The 16,448-nt window shown below is 35.8% G+C and overlaps 1 protein-coding gene across 2 annotated transcripts in view; it reads right to left on the reverse strand.

Moving 5' to 3' along the window:
* Positions 1-16,448, reverse strand: part of Usp25 (ubiquitin specific peptidase 25) — a 111,787-nt gene that overhangs the window by 56,465 nt on the left and 38,874 nt on the right. For both annotated transcript variants that reach the window (XM_057763625.1, XM_057763624.1), the window contains exons 4-7: positions 15,389-15,512; positions 12,208-12,370; positions 7,125-7,211; positions 2,040-2,177 (exon numbers count right to left, since the gene is read on the reverse strand). In XM_057763625.1, coding sequence (XP_057619608.1) covers positions 2,040-2,177; positions 7,125-7,211; positions 12,208-12,370; positions 15,389-15,512 — 512 coding nt within the window. The remainder of the gene's footprint in view (positions 1-2,039; positions 2,178-7,124; positions 7,212-12,207; positions 12,371-15,388; positions 15,513-16,448) is intronic.

Below are 16,448 nucleotides of genomic sequence, written 5' to 3' on the forward strand. Positions count from 1 at the left end.
AACAAGAAAGGTCCTTAACAATGCATGTTTAAACTATAAAAAAAAGTATGACTAAGACCGACAGGACTGCCATACAACAAAGAATCGCACATAAAATTGTCTCACAGTTTCAAACATGACATATTCTGGGAGAATATGAAAGAAACACAAGTACAAAATACCAAGCTGGGACGTAGAGGTGTATACCTTAAATTACAGCACTTGGGAGGCAGGGGCAGGCAGCTTCTTTGTGAGTTCAAAGGCAACCTGGTCTACAAAACAAGTTTCAGGGAAGGCTCTAAGGGTCTAAAGCTATAAAGAGAAATCCTGTCTCAAAACCAACAAAACCAAAACAAACCAAAAAAAAAAAAAAAAAAAAACAAAACAAAACAAAAAAAAAACCTAATCACAGTACTCATGTGACTTGGATACACATTAAATTAACACACTAATGTGAATGTCAGAAAATCACACTTGTACCAAAGTAACTAATGTGCATCTACCTTTAAAGAAATTTAAAGAAAAAGAAGCAACAAAGATAAAACTAGTCGGTCCATGCAAAGGAAAGTTATTCACACTAGAGCATTCAGAAGCAAAGAACAGCATGATAGCAAGCCCTGTCCATCAGGACTTTCACTCTTAGGGAAGAGTCCCACACATGCCCCAGCTTTAATAGGAAAGATACCAAAAGATCAACAGGCTTCTGTAGAAAGAAGGGGGAAAAATAAATGTGGAAAGCAGAGAAGAAAATATGTCAAAGAATAGAAGAGAGCTTGTGCAAAAATAATTTTATACAAAGAGCAACTAGAGAGAACAGCCACGTATGCACGAGAAGGCTGTAGCAATAAGTTAATAAATGAATATGATATATTTGGAACCAGAAGCAGGCTTCTAGAGCTGATTATGTGGGGAATATTATTTTATTTCTTTAGCTTGTGTTAGTATTGCTGCAACTAGAAAGAGTAAGTGAGGAAGCAGAGTAGATGGAACATATGGAAAGCTCTAGGCTGCTTTGGGAAAACATTTAAAAAGAAAAACGCCATAACATCAAATGCTGCTGTGAGTACTTTGTGTTTGCATATGTTTTCTAAACAACTTAAACTTTAAGAAAAATCCAGAAAACAGAAACATATTTTTTCTTCTGAATCCTGATCTAAATTTTTATTTTATGAATCCATGTAAAACAGAGGTCCCTGTCCAACAGGCAGTAACTCCGTGATGTTCCCTGTGTCATCGACACCCCTGTGAGGCTGCAGAATCTCCAACATTTATTACATTTTACAACTACATGTCCTGTGTGTGCTCTGAATCTGTCTGACCACTCAAGTAACAATGCTGGGTTATAGACATCGCTTGTTCCTGTGTAAGAAATCATCTGAAATACTGTTTTTGGCAAATGTTAACTAAAAGGAACTATGAAAAATAATTAAAAGCAAGAAAAATGACAGAAGCAATTTTTTTTAAAACCCCTTACAGGTAATACAGGAAAACTGGCGCCTATTTGCAAAGGCGGGACATGACAACACATATACTATATTGCATCGGGTTATCACAAGTTCATTAAAATTGTTAAATATAGGACGTGGAGAGATGACTCAGTAGTTAAGAGAACTATCTACTCTTCCAGAGGATCCAGATTCAACTCCCAGGAACCACATGGTGGCTCACAACCATCTGTGCCTCCAGTTCCAGGGGATCTAATGTCCTCCTGTAGCTTGCAGGCACGCCAGGTACTCACATAGTACAGACATATACATGCAAGACAAACTCCCATACACATAAAATCTTTTAAACATATTAATATTCTTAATTTTGTTCATTGTTTTTCCTTGGCAATGCCCATCATTCTATAACTTACATTCATTTACCTTTATTCCTCCAACATAGTCACTTTTTGCTATGTTTAAGTGTTTTCCAAAACATAATGATTTCAATGGCTTCAAGTTATTATTAATAAAGTTGAGTAATGTCATCGTTAATCAGCAGACACACTTGGAAAAGTGTCACAAAGATCTAGAAGATTATATGAAAATAATCAGTTAAAAGGGACAGGAGGCTACCTGCTGTGAGTCATTGGATTTGAAGGCATCCTTCAGAATCTCAACTGCTCTAGATGGGTCAACATATTTCCTCTTGGTACCAACCAGAAGTGCAAAGAGATACCTCAGTTCCCGCATAAAAGGCAAATTCCGATGTTCCTACATATAGAAATAAAAATAAAAATAAAAATAAAAACAGCATTCCCAGTGAAATCAGGAAACTTTTTACTGGTCAACAGGAACTAGAAAGTAACTGACATCTATTAGGCCAAATCTGGCACTCCAACACATTGAAAAAGTGCTAGCTACAAAACTCAAAGGAGTTAAGAGTCACAACCGAGGACCTTAGGCTAGCCTCACCGTTTCTGCATAAATAACACATAATCATAGCAAATTATGTCACTCCCCAGCCAAGAATAGCCACCTCATTTAAGTCTCCTCATTATAATCTTCCCATTCATCAGGGTGCAGCTGCTGCTGACAAGAGCAAGCAGAAGAGCCAACACAGTTCAGTGGGAGCTCAGTGCATGTCAGGCACCATCTGAGTGCTGTACTCCAAACGCCCATTTAAACCAAGGACCCTCCTCATCTCTGAGTGCTTTAGACCCCTCCAAGTCAACAGCGTCTCCAAATTCTTATCTACTGGATTGAGTGCCTTTGACTATAGACTGCCAACTGTCACTTCTCATACAATGACTCTAATTATTTAACTAATGTTAGGACTGTGTCTAATCCTTACTTAATGACCTAATAAACACTAACACATATTTATACATACTACCTTATACCTTATTAATAAAATTATTTCATTTAATCATTTTGTAAATTATAAGATTTAGTATGAATTCATTGTAATTACTGTAATTTGTCAATTTAAATTCTTAATATATAACAATATATATATAATGTTAGCATAATCACTAATCAAAGCCCTAACATGAAATCTTAATTTTATTATCTCTAGGATTATACATTTCTCAAACATTTCCATATCCCGTCTCTTTTTTGCTACACAAAGCAAGTATTCAATTCTTACTGGTTGATTACACTAAACCTTCTGGTAAAAAAAAAGAATTTTATTCATTTATTTAAACCAAAAAACATTTAAAAATCATGAAATGTATGTAACTTAGTGAAACGTTTTAGGGCAGCAAATCAGAAAATCAGTTCCCATAATAGTCTTTGTAACAATAATTTTAACATAAACGTTAAAGATACTATTTAAATAAGGGAAGGTTTTTAATTTTCATGATCGACATTACTACAGAAGTATCAATACAGATAATGTTCTATAACTGATGTTCAGAATAACAGTCTACATAAAAATCCTTGTTCTCTCAATGCACTAAACAAGGAGCTCTAAGAAACAGGAAAGAAATCAAAGTCTTATCATTTAACACACACACCACTGAAGCATTCTCACATGAACTAATTCTAAAATGAAATTTGTAAACCATAACGAACTGCAAACAACACTTATTTAAATATATATTCCATAAACAGTAATAAGATTAAAGACAAAATATATACATAAAAATTAATCTATCCCATCTTTAACTTTTTCTACAACTGCCCTATATAGGTAAGTTTTAACAATATAAACATTATTAATTTTAATCTATACAACAATTTCCCCAAATACCCTGTTTTTTTGATGTCCACTTCGTCATTGTCTCTCAGTCTATGGCAAACGAGGATAGTTCTGATCAAATTATAGGGATAATTTTTTTTTTTTAAACTCACAGAGATCCACCTGCCTCTGCCTCTGCCTCCCAAGTGCTGGGATTAAAGGTGTGCACCACGACTGCCTGGCACAATATTTTTTTTTAACTAAGAGAATTTCTGCCAAGATTATTTGGAGAGCAAAATATTATGAAATATCTGTCTCAGTCAATACCTGAAGCTAGAATGTGACTATCAAAGGGTATAGTATTATATAATAAAACATAGCAACTATTTCACTTGACTAAATTATGAAAATAATGGCACACATAAAAACAATTCAAACACTACTTTTGTAAACAGGCTTGGTGTGGCATAATTAATGCACAATATATACATAATTAAAAAATACACAATTTCCCAAGCTTCTTGTATGCATTATTACCATCAAGATAACAAACATATTTATTCACCACACCCCAAAATGCGGCCACTCCCTAGTCATCTCAGCTAACAGCAGTCAGGTTGCATTTTCTGGACATTTATACGAATGGAGTCATCCTCTAAGTATTTGCTTTAGACTGGTTTTGTGCAATCAGTATACTTTTTAAGTGCTTCATCTACATGTTTGTGCACACTTGTAATTTGATACAGTTTGCTGCTGTGTAGCATTATATCGTAGATTAAATACAACATATTTATCTAACAGTCTCTGCTTCTGTTGCTGGATACAATGGTGTAGAAATTTTTGTGGAAACACACACTTTCATTTGCTTCATAAAAACCTGATGGGGCTTGTAATATTCTAAACTCAAAGAATATCTGTAGTGGGAGATGAAAGCAGTCATTATCTCTCAAATAACAATTAGCCTGTATACTAAACTTATAGTTCAAATAAGTGAGCACATAATTCTAGACAAACTAACTGTCTAAAATAAAATCTAGGCTTTTAAGAGAGTCCTGCCTCTTACTATAATGCACAAAGTATTTGTGGGAAGCTTTATTTATTTAAAAACATATTCTTAGCAGTGCATGAAAATGGCATCTCTGTAATATGATTAAGCCAATCTCAGATGTAGTCTGTATCTTAATACTTTGGTCTTCTAGTTCGGAGTAACAGTAAACATGTCATGAGTTCAATGTAAATTCACTATTAAGAGAAATGGCAAATGTTATATTTACACCTTTAAGACAGAAAATATGTTTCATTATCTCAAGTGAATTTAGCATGAAGCAGTGATTGACTATTATCCATAATTGCAACACTGGTTTTAAAGGCATTGAGCACATTGTTTCCTGCTATTACATGGCATATTAAAGACCTTTATTTATCAAACCTTCTGCAAATTTTCACAATATTTTTCTGCATAAGGGTCTTTCAAAGAATAGAAATGGTAACTCTCCTTTCAGCACAAGAAAGAAACTTCCCTAGCATGCACTCATTACACGGTCCTCCAGCATGCGCTCATTACACACTCCTCCAGCATGCACTCATTACACACTCCTCCAGCATGCACTCATTACACACTCCTCCAGCATGCACTCATTACACACTCCTCCAGCATGCACTCATTACACACTCCTCTAGCATGCACTCATTACACACTCCTCTAGCATGCACTCATTACACACACCTCTAGCATGCACTCATTACACACTCCTCCAGCATGCACTCATTACACACTCCTCCAGCATGCACTCATTACACACTCCTCCAGCATGCACTCATTACACACTCCTCCAGCATGCGCTCATTACACACTCCTCCAGCATGCGCTCATTACACACTCCTCCAGCATGCGCTCATTACACATGCACTCATTACACACTCCTCCAGCAACACTCATTACATACTCCTCCAGCATGCACTCATTACACACTCCTCCAGCATACACTCATTACACACTCCTCCAGCATACACTCATTACACACTCCTCTAGTATGCACTTATTACATATTCCTCCAGCATGCATTCATTATGCACTCAATTAGCACAGCTGAGTATCCTAAGGACTTCACAAGTAGCTCTGGTATATAAACATGGATAATTTCTTCTTTTAAAATAAAGTTACAAAACTGATTTGGTCTTATTCAAACTATGAAAAACAAGAGTTTGAAGTTCTATGAAATAGTAAAATGAAAGAAACAAAAGGTAAGCACAGCACACATAAATACACAGTTGGAGGTAATTCTAACTAAAGGCATGTAAATTATATATGCCTTCTACTGAGACATGAGAAGGGTGAACTGATGATACTAAGGTGATACAGAGAGGCAGCAGTCCAAACTCCCCTGTAAAGATTCTTATACTTGAAGAAGTTTGTGTAATTTCCCTAGCAGTATGAGGTTGTTAAATTGCCTTGATTCCTTTTTAAGAAGTAGTTGTTCTTTAGCCTGACCCAGTCCAAAGACTGCACTCTAAAAGTTGGCTGTACTACATGTTTTATTTCTTCTGGTGTGCATTATAAAAGTTTCATGTATTTGCAGAAAAAGTGGTTTAAAATATTAAACACTAAAAGGATAATGCAGCTTAATAATTTATCACTGTAACAATGGGTCACACAAAGTTCAGTACATCACTGAAACACAAAACGTCACCTTCTTTGCTCTACAGCCTGTTGCTTTAAGGCCACCGGCCCTTCATAGATGACCTGGTACTTGCACCAAAGCACATCATCTCCCCCTACAATGCTTTTCTTCCACTAGGTATAAATATATGCATGCAAATCAGTCCAATTTTTATTAAAATTAAAGTTATAATTTATTAAAATTAAAATTTTCCTTAAAAATAGCCAATAATACTGTATAACAGATACTTTTTATAAGGACTTTACAAGTTCATCTTATTTAATCTCCTCAGCATCTCTAGGAAATAATTACAACCACTGTCTACACTACAGAAAAGGAAATTCAGAAAGAAATATGACTTGCTTTAGGACCATAACTAAACTCGTGCATCAGACCCTGGAATCTGCTCTCATCAATCTCAAGCTGCCTACCACTAACTTCCAACACAGAAGGGATGGGTTTGCCCTGGAACACAGCACATATCTGAGGTTCAAAGGATTTTTCTGGATGATCAAGAGAAAAGAAATGCTGAGACTGACAATAGTTTTAGGGAGTCAGTTAAGGAAAGACCTTAAATTGTAACATGCAGCCTACACTACATGCAGCTACACCCATGCAGCACTATGGGTGAGGGGTCCCTAACTGGCCACATAAAAGTGGTATGCTATGGTGACACACGGACAAAGAAAATTCACATTTATGATGTGTAGAAAAGAGGAAGGAAGTTACTGTAATAGAAATTAATGTCATAACATTAAAATTTGAACAGTTTCAGGTTTGATGAAGTAAGTAAGTGCTTCCAAAATTCTCAAAAAAAAAAAAAAAAGACTATAAAAACTAAAAGGACCCGAATTTAAAAATCTTTTATAATTTTACCTTTTGGTTTCGGGGTAAATCTTGAGCGTTTGATGGAGGCTTGTAATTCAAAACTAATCTTCTAAATTCCAAAAGATTGAATAAGGACTGAAAAAGAACAATTTAAGATATCTAAGTGAAATTTCTGTCAATGGAATTGTGACTATCACTGTTACCAAGACTCATTCTTGATAACTCTACTAGTTACATAAGGAATTGTGGCAATTATCAAAAGAATGCCTATTTTCTCCCTGAGAACAGCCTACTTATGTTTTAAAATAGTATTCTCATTTTTAAAATATTTTTGAATGGGGGTTGAAGGGAATTGAACCCATGGCCTTGTGCATGCAAGGCAAGTGCCCTGGCTAGTATGCTATATCCAATACCAAAATATTAATCTTCCTAACTAACATTTATCCTACATGAGAAGTACAAAATTATACAAGAACATTTTTTAAAGCATACAGAGTATAACATTATTAAAATCTGTTTACGTTACTATGTCATTAACAAGAAATTTTCTGAAAATAGATAATATACAGTGAAGAAGTTTTTAGATGTGTTCTATTTTAAATTATTTACCAACAAAAATTGAGTACAAATCAATGTATTCATCAGATGCTAGGTGACAAAAACACAAAATATTACATATTCTCTTGATACCCAAGAAAACACAATAGGAGACAAATGTATAATTGTAAAAATGAAATAATGCAAAAGTCCACAGTAGGATAGACACTCAAGAAAGCCTTTCTTCTTGGTGGTGTTTTAGCTGCTGGAAATTGAATCAAGGCCTTGAACTTTCTCTACCACTGAGCTCAATTACAAGTCACTCATGATGACCTTGATTGTTAGCTAAAAGGGGTACTTTGTAATCCACTATCATCATAACATTTGTTCAAAATGAAATATACAATAGTACGTACTAGAACACATACTTAATAGATATAAATTCATCTGAGCATCTCTGAAAGATACTTTTTATAAATATTTTACACACTTGTAACTATTCCTTCAAGTTTGACAGTGTAATTATACTTCTTCCTTGAGTCATATTTTGTACAGTATATAAATTGATACAAGCAACGATAATGTATTGAATTTAATGATATATAAATTTGCTTACTTTATAGGACATAAATGCAGCATCACAAATCAATGATAACAACTTATTTTTTAAAAAATGGGTATTTGTAGTGTACCTTTAATCCCAGCACTGGGAAAGCAGAGGCAGGAGAATCTCTGTGAATTAAAGATCAGCCTGGTCTACCAAAGTGAGTTCCAGGACAGCCAGGGCTGTTACAGAAAAACACTCTCTTAAAACCAAATAAAAATAACAATATAATGATAATAGTAAATAAAATTAAAAGTAGATAAATTTTGGTAAATCTGGCTCACCATTTGCCTTAAAAAAAAAAAAAAAAAGGAGGACAGGAAAGCTAAGTACAAACGGTGAAAAGCAACTTCTAATAGAAACTATGAGAAAAGCGACCTGTATTGACTTATGGATAAGCCCTTCTCTTTTGTTACTTGTTTGTTTGTGATTTGAGATAGCATCCTCCTGCATACCCCTGGCTGGCCTTAGTCAGGCTGAACTTGAACTCAGCGAAATCCACATGCCTCTGTCTCCTGTGTGTGCCACCACATCCTGTAAAGATTTTAATTAAACATATGAGCAGATAAAATAACTCATTTTCTTGAACTTATTGTTTTTGTTCCTCTGAGAAGGGATCTTGCCAATAGCCCAACTCATTTATTCACACATTTAATAAATACTTATGGAAGACCATGGCATGAACAACAGAGGACAAAGAAGAAAGCACAGCTAAAATAAGCAGTCTCTTTTTCATGAGAATTATCATCGTCTGATTACAGATTAAAAGGATGAAAGGAGGAGTATAAATCAGAAGGGATACAGCTAAAGCTGCAAATGAGAATCTAAGCAGAAAGCGCCATTTTAAAGCCAGAGCTTAATCAAGCGAAAGGTTTTGAGCACAGTAGCAAGAGTAGGGAAATCAAACAAGGAAAAGGAAAACAGAAAAGCAGAGCTTTTGAATCTGTGAAACATCGAGAAAGGAAATCATCAAGCATCATACATCTCTTGATAAATACCACTGAAGATTATGACACACAGAGGACTCACTAGACCACTGCAAGACAAGAAAGATTAGCAATGCTGCTGCACTGTCTTAGGGTGAAGCAAGTGATGACCTTGAGAAATGGTGACTGCAAAGTCACCTCCTCAGTGCAGTGGTAGAGGAAGAATGCTTGAGATGTGAATTGTTGAAATGGAATAGAGCTTAAGGGGGAAATCTGAGCCACTTTTGTGATGAATTTTAGGAGAAAATTGCCAAAGAGGAATGAGAATCCCACTACAGGGCTTTGAACTCCCTCTGGAATGTCTTCCTTGTTTCTGAGCAGTAAGAATTCCCTTTGGTCTGGGTGTGCAACAAACCTCTTCCTGTACTTTATCAAGAAATTTGAAGTAAGGGATTCCTGTAGTCCAGTTCACTTTCCCGTCCACTGAGAAGCACTGCTGCTGTCTGCTGATCTAAGGAGATGACCCATTGACCTTCATCTTGTCTCACATTAAACTGTGAGCTGAGTGAGTTCCGCCCTGGGAGAGTCTGGGACTGAAACTGCACAGAGCATTCCACGCAGTTGGAAGGAATTCCAACGAAAGTGTTGGTGCTAATGGAGGCAACTTTAGGTGAAAAGCTCCCTTTCTAAGTAAGCAGTCGCATCTCGGCTCACACCTGAGAATCCAGTGATGCCGAAAAGGAAAAAGAAATAAACCTAATAATTAAACATACAATAATAGCTCCCCGAAATGACAGTGAACATTGGAGATACAGTACACACAGCTGGCCATGAGTGAACGCATGTTTCCTTCCACAGAATTCCACAGTTTGGAGCTTCATGTCTTCCCTAAAAGGCATTTTTCTTAAGGTGTGATAACCCAAACTTATGGGGTATGATGATTTGTTATAGGCATTTAGATTTCTGCTAGAGAAGTCAAATGTTCTTTAGCTATCATAGACTAATAAAATGACTTCTTTCTATTAAGGAAGAATACGTCATAGTTTTTTCTGGTATGTTCCTTTCACACACACACGCACGCACGCACGCACGCACGGTCACCTAGTAGTCTTGGGGTAAGTGGATGGTTACTCCCTCACATTAGAGCTGAGTTGGTAAAAGAACTCATTAACAAACAGAGTTTCTGCTGCTCTGTTGATAATTTATCACTTCAAGTGGGAATTTCCTGTGAACACTGTCAGGAGACCTGAAGAGCACTTAGCTAGCTATCATGCACTGGCTGTGGACAGGAACTTCCTCTGCTTGAACTTCCCCATGAAAAGCCTGGCAAGGGAGAATCATTGTCCACACAGTGCTGGAGAAAGGCAGCCTGGCGTACTCAGGAACACTTGGCTCACAGCTTCACATCTGTTTTTCACAGGTCAAACTGTCTAAATTATGCTATGAATGAACAAGAGAGGAGAAAAACCTAAGACACCACTGTAATGCCTACAGGGCTCTCAAGTAGCCAATAAATGCTATATATTGCCTTTTTATATTACAGAAGTAACAAATTTACAATGAAAACTACTGTCAAAGAATGGGTACATATTCATAGTAATCCAGATATTTCTCAGACTCAACATTTGTGAAACCAAGTAATGAGCCATCTTACTTAGCAGTGTCTATCATAACATAGTAAGAACGAGGCAAGTCCCGAAAAGCAAAGGAAATCTACTTATATGCCCATGTGCCACAAAGCAAGAGGTGGGGGCTTAAGACCTATACTAACTACACAGAAAAACATTAAAATCACACATTAGTCACCTAACAATGACAACAGCTGACAGAAAACAAAAAGCATAAGATATATATGTCACTCCGCTGAAGCCAACATAAAAACATAGACTCAGAAAGCTACAAAGTAGTCTTGTTGAGCATAAAAACAAATGGCACATAAGCCCAATGACTTTTAAGTCCTTATTAGGAACAATACACAATTAAGCCACATTTTAACTGTCTTATGAAAAAACACAAAATATTTATAGAATGCTTAATTTAAATTTTGAAATTTGATTATTCATATAAACAGAATGAAAAATTATGACAATTGTCATTGTATAAAAAGCTAAACTTCAGAGATTATAATAAATATATTATCAAAAATATTATTTCTAGTTGAGAAGATAGTGGGTATGTGTATTTACAAACATTTCCTATTTTGAAGAAGCAAACAAAGCATTTTGCAAAGATTTTCTAAGGTAAAAATAAAATGTGTTAATCTTGAATTATCAATATTTATTCTTTCAAGCACTCTAACGTATGTACTGTGATGTATTTACACATCAACACCAGCCTCAAACAAAATGCCTCTTAAATAATCAACTTGCAATTGTGAATATAATAGTATATTTTATAAATATTTCCTTAATATATAAATAGCCTGATCTGAAACACAAAAAAGTTAATTCTAATTTTTTACCTTGGTTACAATTATTCTCTAAACTTTTAGAAAAATACCCACAAAACTATCTTCTTTCTACCACTTCAGAAATCAATAAAATAGCAGCGATTACTAATGGCAAGGAAGCAGGAGAAATTAAGCTTACGTAAATGGAAGGTATTAACCTGTGTTTCATTGAAAGCTTCATAGTGGAACCAGTCATTGTGCTACATGTCTGTAGCACTCAGGAGACTGAGGTCAGTTGAGCTACCTAGCAAGAGCTTGTTCGAAAATTAAGCTTGTTTTTAAAAAGAGACTCTGTTTGAAAACAATGCAACTTTTAATTAACTAGATGTGATATCTCCAACCTATAATCCTGGCCCTCAGAAGCTGAGGCAACAAATTCTAGATTCTCAGCTAGTTTGGGCTATACAGCAAGAACCCATCTACACAAAGAACAGAAGACAAAAAGGTCACACTGGTAATTAAAGACAAAAAGTGCTAGGAGATTCTGAAATCAAGCCACTTTATACCACATACATGAATCCTGCCTGAACTTCTACTAAAAATATGCAAGAAACAGCATGGCACATAGCACTGCTCCTCAGGCCCGCTGATTGAGAGCTGAATCTTGACCCTTACCTGAATAACAGCGCTAAACCAGCACGTGTTGCCGACGTTCTTGAGCCCAACTGGAGCTTTGTCTTGTCTTTTTCTATCATATGGATTTCGAGAATCCCTCCAAACTTCTGTAGGTGTTCTCTTCAAACATGCTTTATTCTCTGCTATGCTGGCTTCAAGAACTCTTAAGAAATGAAAACACAGTGTTGAAAAAGATTTACACTATTATACAACACACTAAGCAACTTCTTATTGTTGGTGAGTATACAGGATTTGTTATCGGGCTACCATGTTCTGGGAAGTAATATGTGATCCTGACATTCCTCAAGTAGCAAATAGATGCCATTAGGAACATGGCAGTGGCCTCCTCCACCCCACACCCCTCCCATCAATGCCTGAGGCAGGTGGGAGAGCTGGTCCTGAGGTCATAAGAGCAGGAGAGCTGTCCCTGCCCCTCATCAACAGCAGCACTTGGCAGAGTGGCCCCTACACTATGCATGGGCAACACAGTAGAGCTGGTGCTGCAGGTGTATGTTTGGGAGAACTGACCCAGAGGACATGAAAGTGATGTGAGATTCCCCTCTGTGTGTTGTGAATATGTTTTATTATGATTGGCTTATGAAGAAGCTCCTTTGGACTACGGCAGAGCAGAATATAAGTAGGAGGGAAAATTAAGCTGAATACAAGGAGAAAGAAAGCAGAGTCAGGGGACACCATGTAGCTATCAAAGGATAAAGACTCCAGAACCTTACAGGTAAGCCACAACCTAATGGTGATACACAGATTTAAAGAAACAGTGTTGTAATTAATATAGTTTCTGTGTGATTGTTTGGATCTGGGTGGTCAAGAAATGTAAGTGCAGTCTCCATTTACATGAAAGCATGAGAACCCTGGTCCCACCCCTTGCACACGGCTGCAAGGGGTGAACCAACCAGTGCAGTGCAGGAGAGCTCACCCTGGTGGTGAGGACAAGGGAGAGATGGTGAACTGACTAGCTCTGCAACTCCCTAGGCTCAGAACCAGGGTTATAAGCTGACCCACCCCAACATTTATCACATCTATAATCTGCAGACCCAAAGCTGCAGGATCTCCATGACACAGGGCAACAAGAGGATAAGCAAGAGGAGTTCCAGTGAGTGTAGCAGAAACCAGAGGCCTTCAACCAGACCAAGGACTCTCTGCAATGAACATTTGCAAGTAAAGATATATAGATAAAAGGGTTTGCTGTGTGACTCACTGTGTCATACTTCAACTTCCATGATGAGATTGATTTTCTTTTTTCTATTTTCTTTTAAATTATAAATATATTTTATTTTGGGGGGAAGGTTGCAAAGGCGGAGAGTGGATACAAAGGGATGGAAAATGAATGGGATGGAGATGCTCAATGTAAAAGACACAAAGAGTAAATAAAAAACAAAGTTTAAAAAAATAAAAAGAACATGGCAGTATTAATAATCAACAGATAAAGTGAAGTACAGATTATTTCCTAAGAAATACACAAAACCTCCATCAGTTTAAAAATAATCATAATCCTTCACTACACATACACACACACACACATACATACACAATCAGACATACACATGTCCATGAGCCACACAGGGATAACCAGGTCATGATTAGACTGCATGTGCAACAGTGGTCCCAAGAAAGTACAACGGATATGGACTTTCCTTTGCCTAATGGTCTAGTGCTACAGCACAGCCACTGTAGCAATACTAGGCTGTGTGTGTGAGGATGCACAAACAAGCCTACTATACTTACACTACCTACAATCATACATAGTACACAATACTCAGTAGCTCTGACACTGCATATATGTTTAATATGCTACACCATTTGCCAATATTTTACAGTATTCATACCCTACTACAAACATACTATAAAATGAATGCCACAATGTGCTGGCAGAAGCTTCACACTTCTAATGTTTGTCTCTGGACTGCAACAGGGAACACATGGAAGTATTAACCTATGATATAACATTTGGGTTTTTGTACCCACATTCTGATGAAATTGTCTCTTGACAACTTTTTTTGGATTCTCTTCAATATTAACCCGTATGGAACTTAAGTATATAGTGTTTCAATTAGAAAACATTGACACAAACTGGCAAGATGGCTCAACTGCCTTTTTGGATCCTTTTGGGTCTTTAGAACTTGATGCTTTGACAGAGTAGATTACAGGGTAAGAAGTTAAAACCCTGAGTACTCAAGGCATCTCTGACTGTTAAAAGCTAGACCTAACATGGTCAGTGTCGTAATTTTGATGCACAGCACTTCAAAAACTAAACAAAATAACCAGGTTAAATATGCAATGACCCTATCATTCATTGATGTACATACCTATAAATAGAGGAAGGAGGTCAAAAATTCAAGGTCACCATCCGATACACAATAAGACCATGTCTCAAAAATCCCAAAGAAATAAATATGTAGTGGAGATTACAACTGAAGAAAAGATTAATAATCTAACAATCTACATTTGTAAGGTGGCAATTTAAATATAAACCCAATAAATATTTAATAGCTTTTTAAAAAGCTAAGCTCACAATGAAAACATCAAGAAAACACATGACACAGAATTATAAATACTAATCCGGGATATAACCTTCTAGATATTTTCATATTAATATGCTTATATAAATTGATGTAAACAAATATATATGTGCATTTAAAAATAACATTTGCAGCAAGTATACCTTTTATTCTATAATCTTTAGCCTCCACAACAAGCACACACAAACATGTCTATGTACACACAAAGGTATTAAATAGTATCACTATCCAAAATAATTACATACCGTATCATATAGCCAATTGAAGTAAAAAAAAAAATTACCTTTGGCTTATCACAAAAAAAAAAGTAAAAACAAAAAACAAAAAACAAACTTGAACCCTGTGATAAATTCCTAAAGGTAGACTGGACAGTAGATTCAAAAGAACAAATAAAAAAAAGAAAGAAAAATTAAGGAATAAATTTGTGACAAAATTATGAGTTCCATAATTAAAAAAATATTTAAAAGGTTTAAAACTTTAAATATGAAGCTTGATTACATAAAATGTAAAAAATACAAGCACATATTATTGATTTTTTTTTTTTTTAGAATGAAGTATATCTCAATGCTCTTAAAATTTAAGTCTGTTTTTTCCTTTTGGAGTACAGACAGATTCACACACACATGCTGGGTCTACACTCTTACCTGCTGATGGCTTGTTCTTCATCGGTTATTCCAGTCTCCCTGAATGCCTTATTTGATTCAGCCAAGCTCAAAGCAATCGCCCTCTGAAGATCATCTTTGTCATCTCCAGTGAGATCGATCACATCTGAAAAGCAAAACTAGCTTTCTCAGAATTAAGGCAAACAACTGAAAGGGAACTCCCACCACAGCGACTGTATGCCCAATAAACCTTGACAAACCAAAAGCCAGGACGGACTAAGTTAATCCTCTATGTTATAAGCATGAATATATCTTTAAAAATCCAAACATGGTTACCATAAACTATCCTTAGTAACTAAATAGTTTCTTCTACAAAATCTACCAAAAGTAGTGAAAAGAAGAAATTTCTTGGTATTTATTTACTGTGTAACATTTTATTAAAAAGCTAATAAGCAGAAAGCCTACTGGGAATATGGTTTATCAATAAAATGCAAAACAATCACTATCAAACACTTACATTGGTGCTCTCTGATGTGTAAATATCACACTAACAAACCACAGAGTAGGGGGACTTTGTGTGTGTGTGTGTGTGTGTGACATTGTTGATAGTTTTTAGTTCTAGTGAAAAGTAGGAAAGGAGATGCAAGGAGCTGTCACTTTTTGTTTTTCTCTTCTGTACCATGTGATTGATTTAGGACATATGCCTTTCTTTTCACTGAAAATAAGATTTTCATTTATACAGAGGTGTGCACACAAAAACACTTGGTCCATTTCATTGAACACTATGAGTTCTACTTCTGTATTCAATGAATAAAATCCAGGACTATTACCACTATTGGTAAAACATGCTTAATGCAGTTCTACAATGTATGTTGGTCAATTTCCTTGACAGAGGAGTTGTTGCTATAAATGCTATTATTACAATTTAAGAAATGATAAGAATCAGTCTAATGAAAGAATATAGAAATGGAATGATCTTCATGTATTGCACATAATTTATATTCATGTACCTTAAATTTTAAGTATGTTTAAACTGTATTGATTTTCTTTGAAATAACTAAATATTACATGAGAAAAAGGGAAAATATGGAGAAAACTACCT

The sequence above is a fragment of the Chionomys nivalis genome, chromosome 3 (genome assembly GCF_950005125.1).
Source record: "Chionomys nivalis chromosome 3, mChiNiv1.1, whole genome shotgun sequence".
NCBI classification, from domain to species: domain Eukaryota; kingdom Metazoa; phylum Chordata; class Mammalia; order Rodentia; family Cricetidae; genus Chionomys; species Chionomys nivalis.